The 22,484-nt window shown below is 33.2% G+C and overlaps 1 protein-coding gene across 2 annotated transcripts in view; it reads right to left on the reverse strand.

Moving 5' to 3' along the window:
• The window catches only part of LOC118194829 (WD repeat-containing protein 5 homolog), a 112,744-nt gene that overhangs the window by 66,378 nt on the left and 23,882 nt on the right, over positions 1-22,484 (reverse strand). For both annotated transcript variants that reach the window (XM_085822223.1, XM_085822222.1), the window contains exons 3-5: positions 20,610-20,683; positions 12,275-12,364; positions 3,487-3,576 (exon numbers count right to left, since the gene is read on the reverse strand). In XM_085822223.1, the coding sequence (XP_085678349.1) occupies positions 3,487-3,576; positions 12,275-12,364; positions 20,610-20,683 (254 nt within the window). The remainder of the gene's footprint in view (positions 1-3,486; positions 3,577-12,274; positions 12,365-20,609; positions 20,684-22,484) is intronic.

The following is a 22,484-nucleotide window of genomic DNA, read 5'->3' on the forward strand; positions in this document are numbered from 1 at the left end:
ATTTGTTTCCTGTTCGGAGAATAGGACGTTTATCATTTTCCTTAGAATCTTTCAAAAGAGAATGAAGCAGTGCTTGGGTAGCTGCCACCTTATGCAAAAATTGTCAATACAAATTCAATAAATCTCTTTAGTTTGGACAGTGCTACAAGTTTAGGGAAGCTAAAAATTATTGCAGTTTTTCAGGAAGGGGCCCAATATCAGAAGGGGTAATTAAACAACCAAACAACCAAGAAATGATACCAATGATTTTCCAAGGACACATTTAGCAGAATTTAGTTTTAACCCATATTTCTTCAGTCTAATAAAAATTGAAAGGTGATTTCATGCTCGTTTACATTCGCTGAAATAGTAGATCATTATAGTAGGGAATACAAAAATCTAAACCATAAAGTACTTGATAAATCTTTAGAATGTTTGACTTGCATTTCATAAACCAAACAGCTTTTTAAGAAACTCAAACAATTCAAATGGAGTAGTCACAGCTCTTTTAGGCATGTTCTCTGAATTAACAGGAATCCGATAGTACATCCTAGCCACATCAAGTGTAGAAATTATATTGTTTTCAGAAAATCTCTGCGTAGAATCTTGAATATGCCGTACAAAATACCAGTCAGGAATAGTAACAGCATTCAGGTGACGATAACAACAAGGGCATTAATTACCATTAGCTTCATGGACCATGTGAAGAGGGCTGGCCCAAGGGCTTTTGGACAGCCGAATGATTCTTTGTAATATAAGGAAGTTAAGCTCTTGTCTTGTTGCTTGGAGTTTAGAGAACACAGGAGGACCTTTAGTTTCAATACAATAGAAAATTGGGTACTTTTCCGTTTCGCCGGCGCAAATCTCGCCAAGCAGACTTTATTGGCGACAACATACAGTATACACATAAAAAATATTTAAAAAAATTTTAGTTCTAAGAATTTTTTATTTTGAAGGCATAAACATTTTAATATCGCTTAAAATTTTATAAAAAGCCAATAAATAAAGACAATACATTTATAAAAAGACACTAATTTAAGAATTTACTATGCTTTCATGGTTCAACATCCTGATTCGCCGGTCCATATCACGTGACCCCAAGCGATCTCATCTCACGCAAACTATTCTATAAAAATCTAATGCTCTCAGTAATTATCTACATTAATTTCAAGTTAAATCTTAATTTGGAAAACAAGTTTAAATGCAATTTAACCCTTGACTTTACCTTTTCTATATTTTCGGCTTCGAGTAAGCGCTGTGATTGCATCCTAATTGACTTAATTACCGAAATGGCCTTAGACATAAAACTGAACTATCTGATAAAAATTCTATGTAATTATATGTCAGTATTGAAAGAAACAATCAATCTGATAAGAAAAAGCTGCGACTTGTTTTGAAAATGAGGCGTAAAAGGTTACCAGCGAGAATATTCCGTTTGGCATCGGTTGTACCATTATTGGCGACTTTATCGCTTGCGCCGGCAAAACGGAAAAGTACCAAAAATTGTTTAATTCTGATTATTATTGTTTACATAAGGATGAGTTCAGAATACTCAGCTAGTAATCTATCAAATTTAGAATCAACAAGAAGTACAGATACGGCCAAATCAAAAGAATTGCCAAACAATTTACTACACGATAACAAATTAGTTTTAGAATTGATAAGACAATAATTAGCAACATTAACAAGTATTCCATATTACTTAAGGAAATCTACACCTATAATTAGCTGATTTACATCTGCAGTGACAAATAACCAAGCAAAAATATGATGCAACTTTAAATTCAAAGTAAGGCGTTTAGTGCCAAATGTAGGAATTTTAGTTACATTGGTGTCAAATAAAAACAAATTCTGAAAAGGCTTAGAACACATGGTTTACTTTTTTAGTAATACCAACACATCCGAAACAATATCAAATATTTTATTTTTGAAAAGGGGTTAGCCAAGAGTATACAATTCATATGATGATTACTAGTTTGAGGAAAGGAACACGGAGACCAACATTTCCTTGCCAGTTCCCCAAAGTTTAGATGATAAAAGCAAAACTAATTTGTTTGCTCTTTATAATGGTTAATATATATGTGTGACCTACTACACAGTTACAAATGTTGAAAATTACACATAACACTGAGAGAATTACATTCCAAGGTAGAGATTAACTCACTAACTTGTTTAGTCAGCTCTGCTACCTGGAGTTTCAAATCAGCAGTACAGTCAAATGTCGTTAATTCGGACACCCATAATCCGGACCTCAAAGCTAAAAACTTTCTGCGCATGCGCCGCGTTGACACATGCGCACAGGCGTTTATGTGTGCGCATAAAACCTTTACGACTGCGCATATGCGTGTGCGCAAGTGCAGAATACGTTTTCGCGTACGTGTTTAATGTATAACGGACGGTATAAGCTAAAATTATCTATTTCAGTTAATGTTGATGACTGCGTTATTCCTTAATCTTCGAATTGGATGCTGCTTATTATTTTTTGCAGACTGTAAGAGCAATTTTATGAAAGTAAACTTGAACTTTCGATTATGTCAAATGGAATTTCTGATGCTGGAGCTCCCAAAGGATCTACAAAACAAAAGTATGTTTCGATGTCCATCAAACAAAAAGTGGAATTGTTGCAAAAAATGGATAAGGACATGAAGGAGGTGACAGAGAGGTTAGTGAAAACGAAAAAATTTCGATTGACAAGTTAGTCGGTATTCTCGGCACAGCAATTAACGGGACTTGAACAGCGGAACTTTGTAACTGAACAAGAAATTATGTCTGTTTATAGAATTAAAGAGAAAGTATTAGCACATAAAACGAAGCAACTTAAACAACTTACATTGAAAGAAATGTTTAATAAAGTAAACAAATAAATATTAAGTTTTTTTTTTTTTTTTGTAAATTTTGATACCCTTTAGATCATAATTGTTCTCTATTTCATAAATTATGGTTTCATATTTTTAATTTTAGAATTTCTGCATGCCATCTTACGAGATTTAAACTGATGATCTATAATCCGGAATCGCGGAAGTCCCGCCGAGTCCGGATTAACGACTTTTGACTGTACTTGTATAACTCCAATTTTTTACAAATACTAATCGCATTAACCTGAGACTAACTTATTGGTAATAGTTTTAAAATAATGTAGAAAAGAAAAAAAAAAAAAACATGTTATCAGATAAAAGCTAATCACTGGAACAAGTGAAAGATAAAAAAGCTTTAAGGCTGATTAATAAAAAGTTTTACAATTACTATCGATGAAGAAAAAATGCAGTTATTTTCATAGTTCTATTAGTACAAAAAGAAGCATATAATATGGTTCTTAAATTAGATGCTTCTACATTAATCATAAAAATAATAGGCACTTCCTAGCTAAAGTGGCCCTTGCATAAAGTCTTTGAATTTGAAATTTACATATTATAGATTGATAACTTAAATTTGTCAATTTTGGTGACTCTGCAGTGGCCAGTTTAAAAAGAAGGAATACTTAATAACAATATAACTAACTATACTTACTGATCCAGATATTATTAGACTGGAATCAGGATTAAAACTTGTACAAAATACATAATTCTTATGTCTTTTTAACGTCTTCACACATTTTGCCTAAAAGAAAACAATTATAACACAGATAAGGAAAACATATTACATAAAAATTTACAAGGTTACTAGTTGAAAAGTTTTGAGACTGCCCTTACTTCTCTCTTCCACTATCAGATGGAGCAACCAGTTTTGTACTGGGTTTTGCAAAGGTTATATACATTGATCTGACACTGCATTTGGACAGTCATGGCTTTCACAAATACTTAATTTAAATACATATATATTTGGCCAAATGGAAACATCTAATATGCTTCGTCATAGCTGGTGAGGTAGATGTTTCCATCATTATACGGCAAAGACATAGTTGTGTTTTATGCAAATTCAGAAAGAGCCATAATAAAGTATTTGAGATGTTACAGTATGCACACAGGTGAGAAGTATTTCATCACACTTCGGTATTTTAATGACAGAACAATTTAAAGATAGTAAAATATAATTAAACAATAAAGCATATTCTGGCAGGTCATTCATCTGACTCTGATTAAGTCTCAAACTTCTAAATCAGGTTATGTACTTAAAATTCTACAATAAGTGAATATTCTATGCTTAGGTTTCAAGTTAAATGCTTTATTACATAGACTATGAATAAGCAGAACAGCAAAAAAATTATACTTTCAGGGTCAAACTGATTGCTGAGCCATGGATAGCAGGACTGGTGTTCAAACAAAATACTAGTATATCCTATGTAACAGAGGTATCAGATAGAAAAGCACACATTTGATTTATGAATATACTTTTACAGCCGATTTTCCACCACACATCCTTTTATAGCATTTTATAAATGATTCTAAACATGAGATAAGTGTGTTCTGTAACATCCACTTGAACACTTTTTCACTTACCTATCTGAAGATGTGCAGGAATAATAATATAAATATTAATAAAATCATTAAATACTCTTCTTCAACTTTTATTTTTAGGGAACTTAAATAATTAAAGGTCTGCAACTTATTTCGATTTACACATATGCTGTCTTTGGTTTCTTTGTATTTCACACTGCTATATTTTTCGGTACTTTTCCGTTTCGCCGGCGCAAATCTCGCCAAGCAGACTTTATTGGCGACAACATACAGTATACACATAAAAAATATTAAAAAAATTTTAGTTCTAAAAATTCTTTTTTTGAAGGCATAAACATTTTAATATCGCTTAAAACTTTATAAAAAGACAATAAAGACAATAAATTTGTAAAAAGACATTAATTTAAGAATTTACTATGCTTTCAATTTAAGAATTTACTATGCTTTCAATTTAAGAATTTACTATGCTTTCATGGTTCAACATTCTAATTTGCCGGTTCATATCACGTGACCCCAAGCGATCTCATCTCACGTAAACTATTCTACAAAAATCTAATGCTCTCAGTAATTATCTACATTAATTTCAAATTAAATCTTAATTTGGAACACAAGTTTAAATGCAAGAAATATTTCAATGCGTAGGAATAGCTTACTCAGAAATTATGTAAAACTGCAGCGCTTTACTTCGCTAATGCATTCTCATTAGAATTGATGAATTTAACCCTTGACTTAGCCTTTTCTATATTTTCGGCTTCCGGTAAGTGCTGTGATTGCATCCTATTTGACTTAATTACCGAAAATGGCCTTAGACATAAAACTGAACTATCTGATAAAAATTCTATGTAATTGTATGCCAGTATTGAAAGAAACAATCAATCTGATAAGAAAAAGCTACGACTTGTTTTGAAAATGAGGTTTAAAAGGTTACCAGCGAGAATATTCCGTTCGGCATCGGCTGTACCATTATTGGCGACTTTATCGCTTGCGCCAGCAAAACGGAAAAGTACCTATTTTTCTTTTTATTTATGTCAACTTATATTTTTATTAGTGTTGGCAGAGATTAATATTTTGTTTTGAATAAGGTAAGTTCAATATATTAAATATTTTAATTTACTGTTTATTTAACAAGCTTAGCTTTTTTTTTTTTCTTTTGTTATTGTTGTCTCCTGCAGTTTAATATGATTCCAAAATGTTTTGTTCAAATTTTTCTATATTGTAAAAGACACACACTATTTTATACAAATGATACTTTTATCTTAAAATGAGACTGTGATAATGAGATATATAGTGTTGTTTCTTTGCATGATGCTTTGAAATCTTCTGCATTATTTTCTCCCTCCAGCGTACTATTTCATATTTTATGTCATTTCATTCATTAATTTGTTGTTTTAAAATTAACAAATTAATTGTCAAAAATCATCCCTATTTGTTAATTTTAAGTGCTGTAAGCAATAACTGTCCATTAAATACCTAAGAAATGTCTATTATTAGCTTTGACACAATTCACATTATGAACAAAGTTACACTAAAGAAAATTCTACAATAAAAATGGTAAAATAATATAACAGCAGGATAAACAGCAGAAATGAGCCAAAAAAAAAAAATAAATTAAAAAACATCTAAAATAGAAGTAAAATCTTTTTACAAATACAGATCCTTCATCTCAGATACTGGTCTTTCACTCAGATGTTTAGGCATTATATTTCCTAAAATATAGATAATGTTGTTCCAGTTACAATTCAATCGTAATCTTTAAAAGCATTCAAATACAAAATAGATTCATTAACATACCTGCTCTTCCAACCACACAGATTTCAGTGGGTGAAATAAAATGGTGACAATCAGGTCAGACATTAAAGTACACTAAATGAACAAAAGTATTACAATGGTTCTGCCCGCAAGCTTAGCAAGTTTGTTCTGCAGCAGAATAATCCATTTTACCCTCTCCCTGGCCTGGAGAACCAGGTTTCTTCCACTAATTTCTGAATTTATTTCATATTTATATTATTATACCTATATTTTATTCAAATGTAGCATTGCTTTATTATTAGAGATGTCAACTTTAAAGAGGAATATGCTTAATATTTAAATGAATTATGGTTATACTCGAGCATTTTCCCAAACTGGAAGCAAGGGATTTAACAACTTGATATTTTACCATGTAAAAGAGACATTATTTACAATTCTGCATATGAAACAAAAGATAAAAAAAAAATATAGAGAGACACTTTTCCTCATGTTGTTGTCCTTGGCTTGATAAGCTCAACTTTATTATGTATTTTATTTCAACCAAATCTCCATAGCTAAACGTATTCTGGTAACAAATAGTATTTTAAACAAATGATTTCACTTTCTGCACAAGAAGGGACTTAGTATGTCAATGGAAAATTGGGTTTAGGCTAAGTTTGATTTTTCTGCACACTGCTGAAATCTTTTCACTGTATTCAGTTGGTGCATTCAGAACATAATCTGAACTACCATCAGCAGCTGACACAAAAGACGCATTTTGTAATAGTACTTGCACAATTTCATTTCTTGTAGAATGTTCCTCATATTTCATCAAAACAGATCCTTAAGTCTATTATTGTGGAAGAACCTCTGCCTACAACAGTCTATAATGATTCATTTATCATTTTCTTATTATAAGTTTCATAAATTGTGTCCAAACTCTAAAAATGTTTTTTCACAGTGTTCTGATTTAAGAATTTTGAAAAATCTTCCGTAAATGCAAATTCATCAGCCATAGACTTTAAGGTTAGTTAATTACAGGAATAAAAAAGAATGCTCCAATATAATTTTTCTCAAAGTCCAATGCTTTACACAATACAATGTTCAAGACTCAGAATTGTTGGGACTTCAGTGATTCCAGATTCAGGAAATTTCCAGATTCCAGAAAGATGACATGCAGACAAGGCAACATTGGGGTTTCACTTATGCTGAAGTCAGATAAAAAAAATGCTAACCCCTCCCCCCCCCAAACCACTCAATTAAAACCTGATTTTATATTTGTTTCATTTTTCAAACTGAATCATTATATTATAGATTGACATATCAAGCTATTTAAAAATAATAGCTGCAGTTTGTAAGACTATATATATATATATTTTTTTACTTTTGTACTGGTTTGATTTAAATAAAAATGCATTGAATTCATGGTAAATCTAAATAAAACCTTTAATATTTTTATAGAAGTACATCATTTATTTTATTTCAATTTTCAAATCACAGAATATATAGAACATTCCCACGTTAATCACAATGTATATTCATTTAGTATCCTATAAAATTATTTGCTGTACAACCTGGGCCATCTCTACTGATAAATACTACATATTAAACTTTAAAATAGCTCCTTTAGGCGACCATAAAATAGGAATTCCTTCATATATTTTATTATTTATTTACTTGTATCTGTGTGTATGTTGATGCTCTGGATATTAGATCATTTCAGATATGTCCGGACTTAGTACTGTATTCCATAAATACTGGCACCCGTTCAAAAACTTTCAAATTCAGAAAAGTTTAAGAAACAGACAGAAATGGTTAGACCTCTTGTTGCCCATAATATGAAATTTAACAATAAAATTATAAATCCTATTCTAAATGTGAGGATAAAGATACTTGACATGAAATTCATTTTAACTTGCATACTATCACTTCAAAGGCCAAGAAAGAAGGCAAGCTAGTTGTTATGGACTAACAATTAACATGGAGTCTAACATTTACACTAGAGTGCCATTAAACTAAATGAAGGTCCATATAATTTGATTTCTTATTATCTTCAAACTTCTTAAAAATAAAAGCTATGATTAAATCTTCACAAATCCTTATTCCATCTACTGCAAAACTGCTTATTCCATCTACTGCGAAGTGCACCAAATTATATGCTGTTCCCAAAATTTACAGAAGTGGTATTCCATTTAAATGTATTGATTTGAGGCACTGCCTCTTATTTATTCTCAAAATCTGGAAGTTATATATTTAGCTTCCAAATTTTCTGCTTTACAAGTCAATAATACTTTACACCATAAAAAATTCAATAGTTAATAGATTAGGAATATTTCTTTTGAAATTTCATCATGCTTTCATTTGATGCAAAATTATCATTCACTAATTTTCTACTGGAAGGTACACTTGTATGTCAGAAACTAAGCTTTGAGAATTTCATTTCTCATGTACTAAAATTAGCGAGTTACTTTCACTTACTCAAATCTGTCCGAAACGCGCATTTTATTTTCCTAATTAAGTGCCACTACCAGACTGAAGGATTAGCTAAGGGAAGCCCTCTCACTTCTATTCTTGCCAACATTTATATGGAATTCAAATTAAAGAATTACACTTCCCATTTGGGTTCTGCTGCATCAACAATCTATTTGCTCTGTTTGATTGTAATAAAAAAGATTTAGATAAAGTTCTCTTGATGATGATTTCCATTGATACTGCTATTCAGTTTCCTTCCTATTCATAAATATCCTAGTTACGTAAAATATAACTTCAGTACTATTGTATATCATAAAACTTTATCTGTTTGCTACCTCTACATTTAAGATCATCTCAATCCACTAAATAGAAATCAGTTCCACATCATTCTTTTGTTTTCCAAAGACTCTAAGTCAGCTTTTGATTAATAACCCAATTATTTAACAGCAGCTGTCACCTCATACTATTGACCAAGCAGTTAAACTTTCATCTCAAGACAATAAAATACATTTGCTCTTTCTGAGCAATTTTAAGAATTCTGCAGTCATTCCTTCTTTTGATTATAATATTATAAAATTTTAAAATGCTAAATAATGATCATTATAAAATTTCATGCATTCTTCTGAAGTTTCACTTTTACCTTTTTTTTTTTTTTTTTTTCTTTTTTTCCCCTACCAATACAATTTGCAATTCCATATTTAAAGAGCCTATATAAACTGGGATGTATACAATACTCCTTGCCAATGTGGCTTATAGTCTGACTGCCTCAGCCATGACTAAACACAAACATATTTGACCATTCAGATTGATTTATTCACGAAATAAGGAGGATAGACATGCATTACGTAAAGGGATTTTTTTCTCTTATTTTCCCCCCATTTATTTTCACAGCATTCAAAGAGCACAGACTTACGGACACAAGAAATTATTTTTTAGTAATCATAACATTGGTCATCATTTGTAATTAACTGTTTCATTACACTGCATTTAATTTTGTTCACTTATTGACTTATAAACTGGTAAAAACCTAAGTGTTTTCAAAACTTACATTTTGCTTTAAAAAATTAAAGATAAAGTGTAATAAATTATTATTATAATTCTCATTATAATCATAACTCTTATACTTTATGGCAGTCTTCACTATTAAATTTACTTTTTTTCCATTAATAAATTCTAATAATATAACTATAATAGCTAATAATAAGTATATTATAGCAAATAATTAAATCTTTCAGCTAAAATGTATGTACATTATTACACACTGAAAAAAATTCCTAATAATTAGTTATAATAATTAAATTATATGATAATAAATAATTATTATAGTTATTTAATTATAATAATTACACTATAAAAAATAATCATTACATTTTGTTCTGATTTTGCACTAAAATTTATATTTGAAATGGAGATACGATATTTATTTTAGAGAAAAGAAAGAAAATATTCTTGTAGAAAACATCACAATGCTAGGCAATACCAGGTTAAATCAACTACGATCTGGGCAGAGGGCAGATTCCGCTCAAATAGAGCGGTTATTTGCTGATTTATATATATATATATATATATATTAGAAAAAGACTTTTGCTAAAACTATAATTCCATGATTTTTAGTGATGTCATTTTTAAAAATAATCTTTGAAATACACTACCCAACATTGAAAATGCAACACCAAGAATGAGTGGCCCGAAAATTACGCAAATTTCAGGGTAGAAGCACATTGCAGAGTTATGTGAATAGTGTGAAACACTCAGCTCTCCAACACACGTTGAAGAAGACATAAGTGAAAGAACTTGCAGATTGTTCAATTTCATACTATTATTTCTGTTAGGAAAATCATCGTAGAAAATTTGTTTTTGTCTCAAAGGATTCGTGTAATAACACAGAATGCCAGGCCATCGTCAACGGAGGCAATTCCAGCAGACAGACAATTTTATAAGGGACACAGTGATTGGGCTGAGAAGGGCAGGTTGGTCCATCCAGTAAATCTCAGCTGACAACACACCTGAATACATCCACAGTGCAGCGGCCGTGGTGACGATGGCTGGAACAAGGAAATGTGGCAAGTTTGAGGGATGCTGGTGCAGCCAGAGTGACATCAGCACTCACGAATTGACACATATGGCGACAAGCGGTGGCACACCTACAAGGCACTTCTAACCCCATTCTGCAACAAGATATCTTGGATGTTCCTATATCGACCAGAACCATTTGCCATTGATTGGTGGCTTGCACTCATGGTGTCTGTTAAAAGAAGATTGTCACTGACCCCACAACATAGCCACTAATGTCTCGTGTTCTCAGATGAGTCACACTTCTGTTTTTCCAATGATAGTCTCCATGTAGAAGTGTGCCATCGATGTGGAGATAAGTCCAATCTGGTAATAATTATGGAATGCCCCATGCGCAACAATACAGCATCATGGTTTGAGGTGCAACTGCATACGATTCCAGGTCACCTCTAGTTCATATTCAGGGCATTATGATGGCAAAATGATATGTAGATTATGTGCTGCGGCGAGTGACACTCCCCTACCTTGAGGGAACGCTCAATGCCCTTTATCAGCAACATTATACCTGACCAAACACTGCTCCCATCAGCCAATGCGCCCCGTAAGATTTATAGATGCTTCCCTAGACAACCGTTCTCTCCTGATCTCTCACCAATTGAACACATTTGGGTATGTACTCCATTTGCATACCCTGCCATTGCCACATTCAGAAGACGAATTGTGACAAATGGTTGACAGAGAATGGAGAGCCATTCCTCAGGATGCCATCTGTAGTCTCATTGACTCTGTACCTAGATAAGTTGCTTCATGTATCTCCATCCAAGGTGGTCCTACAACCTACTGAGACGATGGTGTTCTCGCTTTGTATTATGCATATCATTTTGAAAAAAAAAAAGATCAATTATTGTTCCTTATGGGCTCTTTCTGTTTACCGAATTTCATCATTTTTTGGCCCCTCGTCTTGGTGTTGCATTTTTGATGTTATGATGATAGTCTCAAATCACAAAGAAAATTAAGGAATACAAATCAACAAGACAAAATACCTGCTGTTAGAGACAGGAAATCGACGTAAAAAATTATTTTAATTGAAAATACAGCAATATGAGCCTGGAAATGGTGGGTACATTAAGTGTAGACATGCTAATATATCAATCAATTCTAAACAAATTATTTTGCTAAGTGTATGAGCAGCTACTGACGTTGAACAAAGCTCAGATCACATAAATTTATGAGTCTTAGCGAAAAACTCAAATAGGATGTTGGGTATTTAACTTTTTAATTTAATAGTTAAAAATACTTTGTTTCTTTGCGTACCACCCATTTTTCTCATGCATACCACCAGTTAAGACTCGCCGGTATAAACAGATCATTTCAACCCTTTACTTTTGGTAGCATTTATCAAAAGCACACCCACAGGAACTTACAGTTGTCATCACTGTATGAAGGCATTTCTGCAAATTTTTAGTTTCAAACACAGTGTTTTCTCACTAGGCTTTCTATGAGTTAAGATGAAAAAAAAAAAGTCAGTTTAATATGATTTTTTCTGTCATTTAAATTTTATATACTGAATCAGTGAATATGGAATCACAAATGGTACACACATTTTGTATTCTTATAAAATTACATAAATAAAGACATTACAAAACTATACTTTCATAAATAAGAGACTATATTATAATTATACTTACCTCATCCACATTCCATACTTTTAAAGTTTTATCATCCGAAGCACTAACTAAAAGTCGACCATCCTTAGACCAAGCAATATCAGATATGCCCTACAGAAGCAGAAAAACCTTTTTAATTTCAAAATATTAATCCTCAATTCATAGAGAAAATTTTGTGTTAATGTAAATGTAGTACAAAGATGCACTGCTAGAGCAGAAACATCAGCAACTTTAGCACGTAAAATCACTTCATCGTTGACTGGAAATTTATGTAGTATGTAATCACATACTCGACAGAAGTAACTTCTAACATGAAGGTAAAACTTAATTTTGTCTTCTTCTGAAAGTTCTTCCACTACTTTTGTAGTTACAGCTCCTATTACCAAATCTTCATCTTTCTTCTGATTTTCTATTTCACTATAAATCACATCATATATAGAATTACAAAAGGCTCCAGTAAAAAGGCAGAGAACAGACAGTCTGCATTAATAACTTTTCTAACATGAAGAAGTCTTTACTTTAGTCCTTTGTTTCGGAAGAAAAACTTAATTTTTCGTTTTTTTTTTTCAAAACAACTCATGTTGTCCTCGTGTTTTTGTGTACATGTCTGAGAACATCCGCCCTTCCACCATGCGAAATTGGAAAAACAGACGGTAAACATCACAAATTTATTACATTTCCTTGAGGAAATAAAGGAAGGAAAGTCAACTGTGTACGATTTTTGAAATGTACACAAGTATTTCACCTTTCTCGCAGATATAACAAAAGATAATTTCTAAAACTATTTCATGAAGGCATGTAAACTTGCACAACTTGGGACAAGATGAACAAATAACTAAAGAACATCCAAATAACAGCCTTGAGCTTGCTTGCTTTGTGCTCATTGGCTAATATATGCCAGATGACACGCAGTGGAACTTGATGCCAATTGGAGAACTGGAGAACAACGTTTCACTCACAAAGCAGAAATTCTCATCTAATTCACAAGGTTTTGTTTTAGATATAATCTAAAGAAAATTCAATTGCTTTCAGACATCCGAAATCACCTTTTTTGTTCATATAATGAAGTATTAAGCCAAGTTCCATAAAAATCACAAGAAATTTTAAGAATAAGAAAAAGTCAGGATAAATACGAGGGTTGGGACAAAAGTCATGGCAACTGTTTTTTTTTCTTGTAGATATGTAAACAGATCACAAAACATATCTGTGTCGTGTGGAAGTTCTACAGGCACAGTGTGTATGCAGAACAACAGATGGCTCTGTGATATCTGGCTTTGTGGTAGCAAGGGCTCTGAAATCAGTCAGTTGGTGAGTGTCGTGCGAGATGGAAGTAACCCGTGTTGAGCAGTGAACTTACATCAAAATAGCCGTTCTCCGAGGGAGAAATGCTATGGAATGTCATAGTAAATTAGTAGAAGCCATTGGGAATAATGCCCTACCATATCGTACAGTAGCACGGTGGGTAGGAAAGATTCAGCAAGGACGTGTGTCAACTGGTGATGAGCAACGTCCGGTACGACCGACGAGTGTGCGGACCGATTTGGCACGTGCTGTCATCGAGCACCTCATGGATGAAGACAGACGATTGACGTTACTGGAGTTAGAGAGGGCAAGTGGCATCGAGAAATGCACCGTCCACAGGATATTGCATAATGAGCTACAGCTACACAAAATCGCTTCGTGTTGGGTACGGCATGCACTGACGGAAGTTCAAAGGTGGGTGTGCTATGCAATATACTCCGACCACTTTGCACGCTGGCAAGAGGACGGCGATCAGTTCTTGTCATGAATAATCGCCATCGATGAATTTTGGGCCAGGGCATACAAACCAGAACTGAAACGTCAGTCCGCGGAGTGGCGACATCTTGGATCACCAAGGTCCGCCAGAATCCTTCCCCAGTCAAATTGATGGTGATCGTCGCATATGACGTCAGGGGTGTCATTGTTTGCACTTTGTTGTTTGGCAGAACAGTGACCGCACATTACTAATTACTGCCCCGTCGTACCTGTTGCACAGGGACTTCCTGGTGCAACAGGTACGACAGGGTGTTCGGGATAAACGTCCGGATCTTGCCGACAGTGCAATAATTCTGCACGACATTGCAAGACTACAAAAAGCAGAGTGTGTACGGCAGCTACTCCGACGTTCGGGATGGAGAGAATTGGAGCACCCACCATACTCTCCTGACCTTTCGCCCTGTGACAGTGATCTCATTCCCAAGATTAAGGAACCGATACGTGGTAGGCGGTTTGCAACACGAGAGGACATTGGTAATGCTGTGCACCAACAGATGACCTGATTCACACATGGTGCGGCAAATGCTGAGGCTGATGGTATTCAGCGCCTCCCACATCGTTGGCAGCGTGTGGTGACAGTAGCAGGGAACTACACTGAGGGTCTTTAGGCCCAGGTTTGTCATGTCACCTTTATGTGTATTGTGTTATCATTCTTTTGCACGGTGAAAGCCATATTGCCCTGTATACTACCATAATAAATTCATGTGTTATGATACTTCTGTGCTATTCATTGTTCACAAATGTAGTTAAGACCTTGTCCTTTCGTCTGTATATGTCACATTTTCCAACCGGACTGGTATCTTCAAGAAAAAAGATAGTTGCCATGACTTTTGCCCCAACCTATGTATATTGTAAATCGGGTTGGCGGGAGAGCGGTCGAAAATCAGGAGAGTTAGTAACTCTGCAAAAGCAATGTCTTTTATAAAGTTGAAATTCAATACTTAAACTACCAACTATTAACAAATTAACTAATTGATACAAACGATTTGATTCCTATCATAAAATGCAAATCTATAGAATACTACTGAATGAACAAGATTTTTTCCTTAAATAAAATATCATTACCTAAATAATTAAAAAAAATTTCACGCCTTTTAATCACATTACTGATTTGACTTAAATATTGAAAATTAAATAACTGAAAAATCTATAATATATTAAATGAATAAAATGACTGAAAATATTTTATTGATCATGCTTGATCTTTTATAAGATATATTCAACAATTTTTTTATTTGGATTCTTTTAACAAATATAATTTGACTTAGCTCCATCATATTTCTATAACACATAACTCTATTTATCTGATCAATAATCAAGCAATGAGAAGTTCTCTGGAGTTCAAGCTTTCAAAAAGCAAATACCTTTTCTTTTTCTGCAACAAAAAATGCTCAGTTTTTAATTCTCTGAAGCTAATTGCACGATTTTTCTTGTAAAGAAAATTAATATTTTCTGAAAAACAAAAACATCTAAATGTTATATTTTCTAAAATTGTTTTTGCATAATATGGTTCTATTAATCCATCTTATCTAAAAATGGATGCTATCTAGTGAAACACAAAAGATTATCAGAAGCTGTGCTATAGATAAAGAGAACTGAAAGGCAATGGCTGTTTAACCCCCTGAGAGTTACGGGTTTTTTCAGGAAACGACGTAAAAATAATCACTCTTATTTCTGGTTATGTGCTGAAAGAGATATTACCCTTTTCAAAGAAAACACCTAATAGCGGAATCTCCAAATTGACTTCAACATAAATATACCTCCAGGGGGTACTGAACTAAAAAGCTTAGCACCTTTGTACATTTTCTACTTTATATGGGAGATCATTACCTTTGTGCAAGGAAAAAAAGCATCCGCTATCTATAACTCTGATCTTTCTCAGTTCTTTTATTTTGTTAACTATGACGAGAAATAATAGTTAACAAAATTGCTCGGCTGCTGGTGGGTCCCAGGACTTTTTAAAGAAACTGCTCATATATATGTTATATATGCGGAAAACTTTGAAAACGCCCATGCAGCCAGCCCGTTCTCCTAGAATCGAACTTAAGTCAAAACTCGGTATTCTGCGACTATTCAGCGACTCGGCATACAGTGACTCGGCTGACAGTGACAAAATGTCTGCTACCTATACATTAATCTACTACAGAGGTAGATTTGTTTCCGAGAAAGAGATGCGAAACAGAAAAGAGATGCGAATCATATCCATCTCACTGAGATGAATATGATCATTTTCAATGTGCCAGTTGGTAGTGCTCTATTTAAATGATCAACGTGTAAGTTAAGTGGGTGGCCAAATCAAGTAAATGTTTTTTTAATGATATATGTAGCATCTAGATATGATTCGAAATTTTTTTGAATTGGAAAGGCAACGATCAGTTTGCAAACAAACTTAAAAATAATTGAACATAATATTCCTTTTCAAATACTATTCTATCTAATTTTCAAAGTTTAAATGCCCAACAATTCATATAATGCTGTCGTGCTAGTACATTTATAAAGACTTACTGGTTTACCTTGCGTCCTGTGGTGGTGCAAGTAGTAGAGAATATAAGGAATGATCTTTTTGATCCTTCCAAGGACGTTTTGAGTTTACCTGTTTCATGGCTTTACATATTACTATTATTAATGAATTCCTCTCAGGATGTTATCCAAAAATATATTAACAACTCATATTTTTCGAGAATTTTTTTTTTCTGTCCGAATACCCAGTAAAACACCTTTGTTATGCATGAAAACTCTTATTCATCAGTTTCGACTGAGGGATGGTAATTGAAAGAAATATGATTATTTTCTAAAGCTTAAATGTGAGCTTTAGTATGGAAGAAGAAAGATACTAGGATGCTGAAACAATGACATTTTTATTAATTACATAAGAATAAACTGGCGGTTCTAGCTTCATTAATCGTTCACATTATGCTATTTGTAATTATTCAACTTAGAGTGGATCACTTAGTTTTAAAAAACAAGTGATTTATGCATTTACAATTACCAGACAAGGCATTTTTTAAAGCATAAAGATAATTAAATGTACTTTAAAAATTGAGTTTGTAATCAAGCTTCGCTATCTAGGAATAAGATATAGCTTGCAGTTAAGTTATATTCTTTCTTAAAAAAATACTTCTTTTGTTCACCTATTAAAAATAAGAATCAGCAGCATGTGTTTTTGAAAATATCCCTAAATGCAACCTAAATACAAGGCAGATTTCTTTAGGGAATCCTGTACAAAGACATTTTACCACTAGGTGGAAAACGTTTTGCTAAATTAAACTCTAAATTTACAAAAGCGATTTTACGAGAAAACAGAAGGAGGACTGTACATTGCACTAATAATTAGCAAGTTGCTCATCAGTGAAACATAATGGCAATCTTGGATAAAATGAAAATCAGAACGATATTATTGCAAATTCTTCAATAAAGTATCTAACATATTGCAAATTAAAAATTTAAAAAAGCATTCTTTATTTTGTGAGTTTATTTGTGAAACTATCTGAGAAATAACCTCATTTTGTCTTGTAATATTGGAAAATGTTTTCAGCTGCATTATCTATCCCAAATTAAATACTTTGAAAGTGGATTCATTTTAAGCTGTTTAAAATATTATTTGTGTTCGTGCTTAGGGTGAAGAAAAGTTTGTGTTCTGTGTTCATTCATAAGTATACGTATTTCGCCAGGATTTTATTTAGCACTCCCAGTTTTTATCAAATACAGTCAAAAGTCGTTAATTCAGACACCCATAATCCGGAATGATCTATAATCCGGACCTCAAAGCTACAAAATTTCTGCGCATGTGTTGCGTTAACGCATGCGCAAAGGTGTTTACGAGTGCGCGTAAGACCTTTACGCCTGCGAATATGTTTGTGCGCATGCGCGTTTAATGTGTAACGGAGGTAAGCTAAAATTATCTAATTCAGTTAATGTTGCAGATTGTGTTGTTCCTTAATCTCCGAATTGGATCCGGCTTATTATTTTTTGCAGACTGTTAGAGCAATTTCATAAAAGTAAGCTTGAACTTTCGATTATGTCAAATAGAATTTCCGATATATATTTACTAATATGTAATTTGTATCTAGAAAGCGAAAGTATGTTTTGAAATCCAAAATCTGTTTATCAATTTCACGCCGCAGATTGGAAGTTGATCTGTCAGCACTATCCTTATCTTCAAGGCAGATGTTTTTATTTTATTTGGCTTATAATTCCTTACTAAGTGTAGTGTTTCATCTCGATGTATTCCGTCTTTGATATGATTTAAATCAAGTTCCTCATCATTATAATTCGCTTCCGATAGTGAAGAAAGTGACCCAGAGGTTATTGAAAACAAAAACATTTCGATTGACAAATTAGTCGGTATTCTCAACACAGCAATTATAGGACTTGAACAGCGGAACTTTGTAACTTACATTGAAAGAAATGATTAATAAAGTAAACAAATTTTTCTGTTTTTAAATAAACAATCTCAAAGTTCAAAAATGTTCAAAGACCACTAGATTGTGCCTATGTCCATTACTTTTAAAATGAATATCATTTTAGGATCCTGACCTTCAGCTGTATCCCATTTTGCATAACTTTGATGTCAGCTATTGTGGAGGAAGAGGGAAAGCATAATGCAAATGAACAGAGCTCAGCTCTTTAACTCACACGATATAAACATTCACGTTTCTGATATCCCTTCAAATCCTTTTTTTAATCTCTCTCTTTTTCCCCCTACAATGCAGGACCTTTTAGGGATACTAAATAGGGTTCTGCTACGTTTTGTGTTGATTTTATCATTTATATTTCCCATACTTTCCCTTTTATTTTGAAAGCTTTGACTTAGTTCATTATGGCGAGCAGGCATTATTTATCAAAAGGACATAACTCGCATGGTAAATGCAAATTAGTGACATGGATGAGAGTGATGATTCATTTTTTAAAGAGTTAGTGACACTTCTAGTGATTCTGATGTAGTCATTTTGTCAGAGACTGAGCTTACTGAGTGCCTGTCTTCCACTTTTTATGAAAGATTTTGCTATTCTTTCTTGTAAAATGGTCTTCCTTATATTTTCTATTAATGTATTTTGTGAATTAAAAGTTTGGAATAATTTAAAATAGACTAAAACTCTAAATTCAGTTATGCAACAGCCCTAGTGGGCCATGACCTGGAGTGCCCTGAAATCTGCTTTTTTGACCTTGGGCCCCAGAATGCATCAGCATATGCCCTGGGCAAGTGGTCAGCTTGTTGCAGGACCTCTGATGTTTACTCCCCAAGCAAACATGGTACTCATTTTATCGACCCAACAAGGGATGACAGGCTGAGTCAACCTTGCCCAGCCTGTGGATTGAACCCTGAACCTGTGGTGCAGCTGAGTGACGGGTTAGCCACTTCGCCACCATGCGGCATAATTTAAATAGTGCTTTCAAAAATTATTTTTCAAAGTAAGCAATTTTTTATATATATTTTCTTGTAAAATAATGGAAAAAGATTATTAAATGCTGATTTTAATATATATGATAGCTTAAGTAATAATCTACAGTAGTACTAAAAATTATGACATCAGGACTTCAAACTTTTTTGGTGGCGAATTTGGCTTAACGATGCTAAACCCCCAATCCTGTGGGACGATTCTTTTCAACTCCCATCCATCCTGAGAGAATGTCTAAACCCTCTGACTGGCAGGGCCTTCAGTCAAAGGACGAGTCTCAACAGATCGCAGTATGGTGGCTGCTCTACTACTTACAATATGAAAATTGAGAATTTGGTCCTCACCTCTTAAGCAGAAGTATCACCACCCAGACCAGTACCTATGTCGTCTACAGACAATTTGGCGCTTGCACGGTATGGATTTTGAAGCGGAGACCACATAGTCTCAATGGCACCTTGACTGCTCCCGAGTCAAACATGCCTCGTCGCCAGAGTAGTCTAACCCATCCGGGACAGATGTATGCTCTGGGCTAAAATAGCCCACTGATGAGCAAGGCCCAAACGGTATCGTTGCAGTGAGTAGGTGGGATTCTGACTTAGAGGCATTCAGTCATAATCCAAAGGATAGTAGCTTCGCACCACTGGTCATTCGACCAAGTGCCCAAACCTACGGTTCCTCTCGTATTGAGCAGGATTACTAGCCCAATGACCAGTCATTAGTAGGGGAAAACTAACCCTGTCTCATGAATATATATATGTATATGTATTTTGAATATATATGTGTATTTTGAAATATGTCCAAAAAATTAAAACAACATACTTAAAGTACATAAACCCAGGTATAAAGAACCAGGGACATTATGGCATTAAAATAAAGAAAATAACCTCTTTCACAGGGCAGTTTTCAGAAATTTCGGCTTTCTTAGTAAACCCCAAGCCAGTCAGAGGATTAAACAAAGGTGCACCATCTCAAAACTATTGATATCCACCTCATGAAAACCCTTCCCAGTCCAACGATGACAGCCCACTAAAGAAAGCACAGTATTTTAGTAAACCAGACCAACCCCAATTCCTAAATTAATCATACAATTTATTATATGTAGATTATTACCAAATTACAATTAAAAACAATTATTCCATTTAAGACAAAACAAAACTTACCTGCTTATGTCCATTTAAGTTGTTTTCTAGTTTCCCAGATTCAGGACTCCAAATTTTTATAGCTTTATCATATGCTGTTAAACAAAAATAAAAGCATTGTTAATATATTTCTCTAAATCTACATATGAAGTATTATGAAAATACTATATTTACAATAAATACTTCAAACACAAATATTACTTTTACTATTACTACTATTTTTCTGAATACTTGCTGAATGATTAAATAAGAAGCAGAAAATAAACTATATTAAGCAAGCACAGTATAAATCTAATTCACTAAAAAGTTCTAGATTCTAAACAATTGTAGCATCGGATATTGTAAAAAATCAGCTATACAGTAATAAAATTAATTTCATTATTGCAATATGAAATCAGAATCTTCATAATCAGGGTTCGTAGTCACATTTTAGTTAAAAAAATAAGCACCTATAAGCACTTTTCAAGCACATTTTAAGAAAAACAATAAGCACCTGTCTAATTACATTATACACAACTGCATAACCTTAAAAGAAAAATTAGACTTGCAATTTAAAATTTGAGCAATGCAGTATTTATTAAGAGAGAATGAGCATTACCTCAACCATGGGAAAACAATTACTTTTTTTTTTTTAATTTTAAACAACAGTTTAATTTACATAACGTGTTTACAATGAGAGAAAAACAAACTATGCAGAACTAAACTATATTACAAGATTTAATGACGAAATTTCAGTTCAAAACAGAGAAAATAAATAATAATAAGCCATATTTATTGTATTCGCTTGGTACCTAATAATAAATACAATTTATTTTTCTACTCGTATTAATATTTAAGTAATTTTAACTTAAATCAAAATTCTGAACATTTTCTAAATTTTCATTGTAGAACAGTTTTCCCTTAACAGATATTGCAAGCAAAGTAATTTAAGTAAAAATGAGGAACATTTCTGAAATCAGAAGATGGGAAATTGCTTCATGCAGTCATCCTTTAACAATAAAAGCTTAACTAACCTGAATACTCAGAAACTTTCGAATATTCTGGATAGTCGAGTGTAACTGGAAAAAGAGGATCGTGGTAAGGGGTAGATTGTAGCCGTTTTTTTAGATTTTTCGGCTAAATAAATGCTTTAGACATTTCGATATGTGAATCATATAAAAATAAACCAACAGAACTGAAAAATATTCTGCTTAGCAAGCACAGTAAAGCTCTTAAATGTTCATAAACAAATCTCAGATTGAACATAAAAATTAATTATCTCTGCAACATATCGCAAACATTATTGCACAATACGTGGGCCATAATTCTTCCATGCGTGATATTATGCAATCGGAATCAACAGGCTCCCGATATTCAGTGAATAAAGAACTAAATAAAAAAAAAGACTTTCTTTCTGGGGTGTTTTTCATTCTAATTTTGAACAGACTGCGTTAAATTTCCGGAAACAGAATCATTCTTCGCTTGGGTTAGTAGACCGCAGATCTTTTAGTCCTATTCAATCCATATTGGAAAGTGACAAAAAAAAGTCCATTGCTTGTTTTGCAGCGAACTGTAATGGTTTCAACATTCGAGATTTTGTGGAGAAGGGAAAAACCTCTCAACCTCCGTACTGTATTGGAGGGGAAAAAAAAAAAAAATACTATTTGATTACTTTACCTTTATTTAGGCCATTCCCAATATTATTCTTTAAAAAGCTAATCTGTGTTAAAACACACTTATCCATTTTTGGAAGTTTATCTATACGTCAGCAGTTACTGCAACTGTATTATCATAAATATCCATACATATGCTCATAATATAAGCATAACGATCATACAAAATATGAATATGAACTGACCCCGCGGAACGAGAATGCAAGTTATTAAAATCTTGATAGAAATTCAAACGTGTGTAGTA

The sequence above is a fragment of the Stegodyphus dumicola genome, chromosome 8 (assembly GCF_044657685.1).
Source record: "Stegodyphus dumicola isolate Sdum_Otavi_A_Nest chromosome 8, ASM4465768v1".
Taxonomy (NCBI): Eukaryota; Metazoa; Arthropoda; class Arachnida; order Araneae; family Eresidae; genus Stegodyphus; species Stegodyphus dumicola.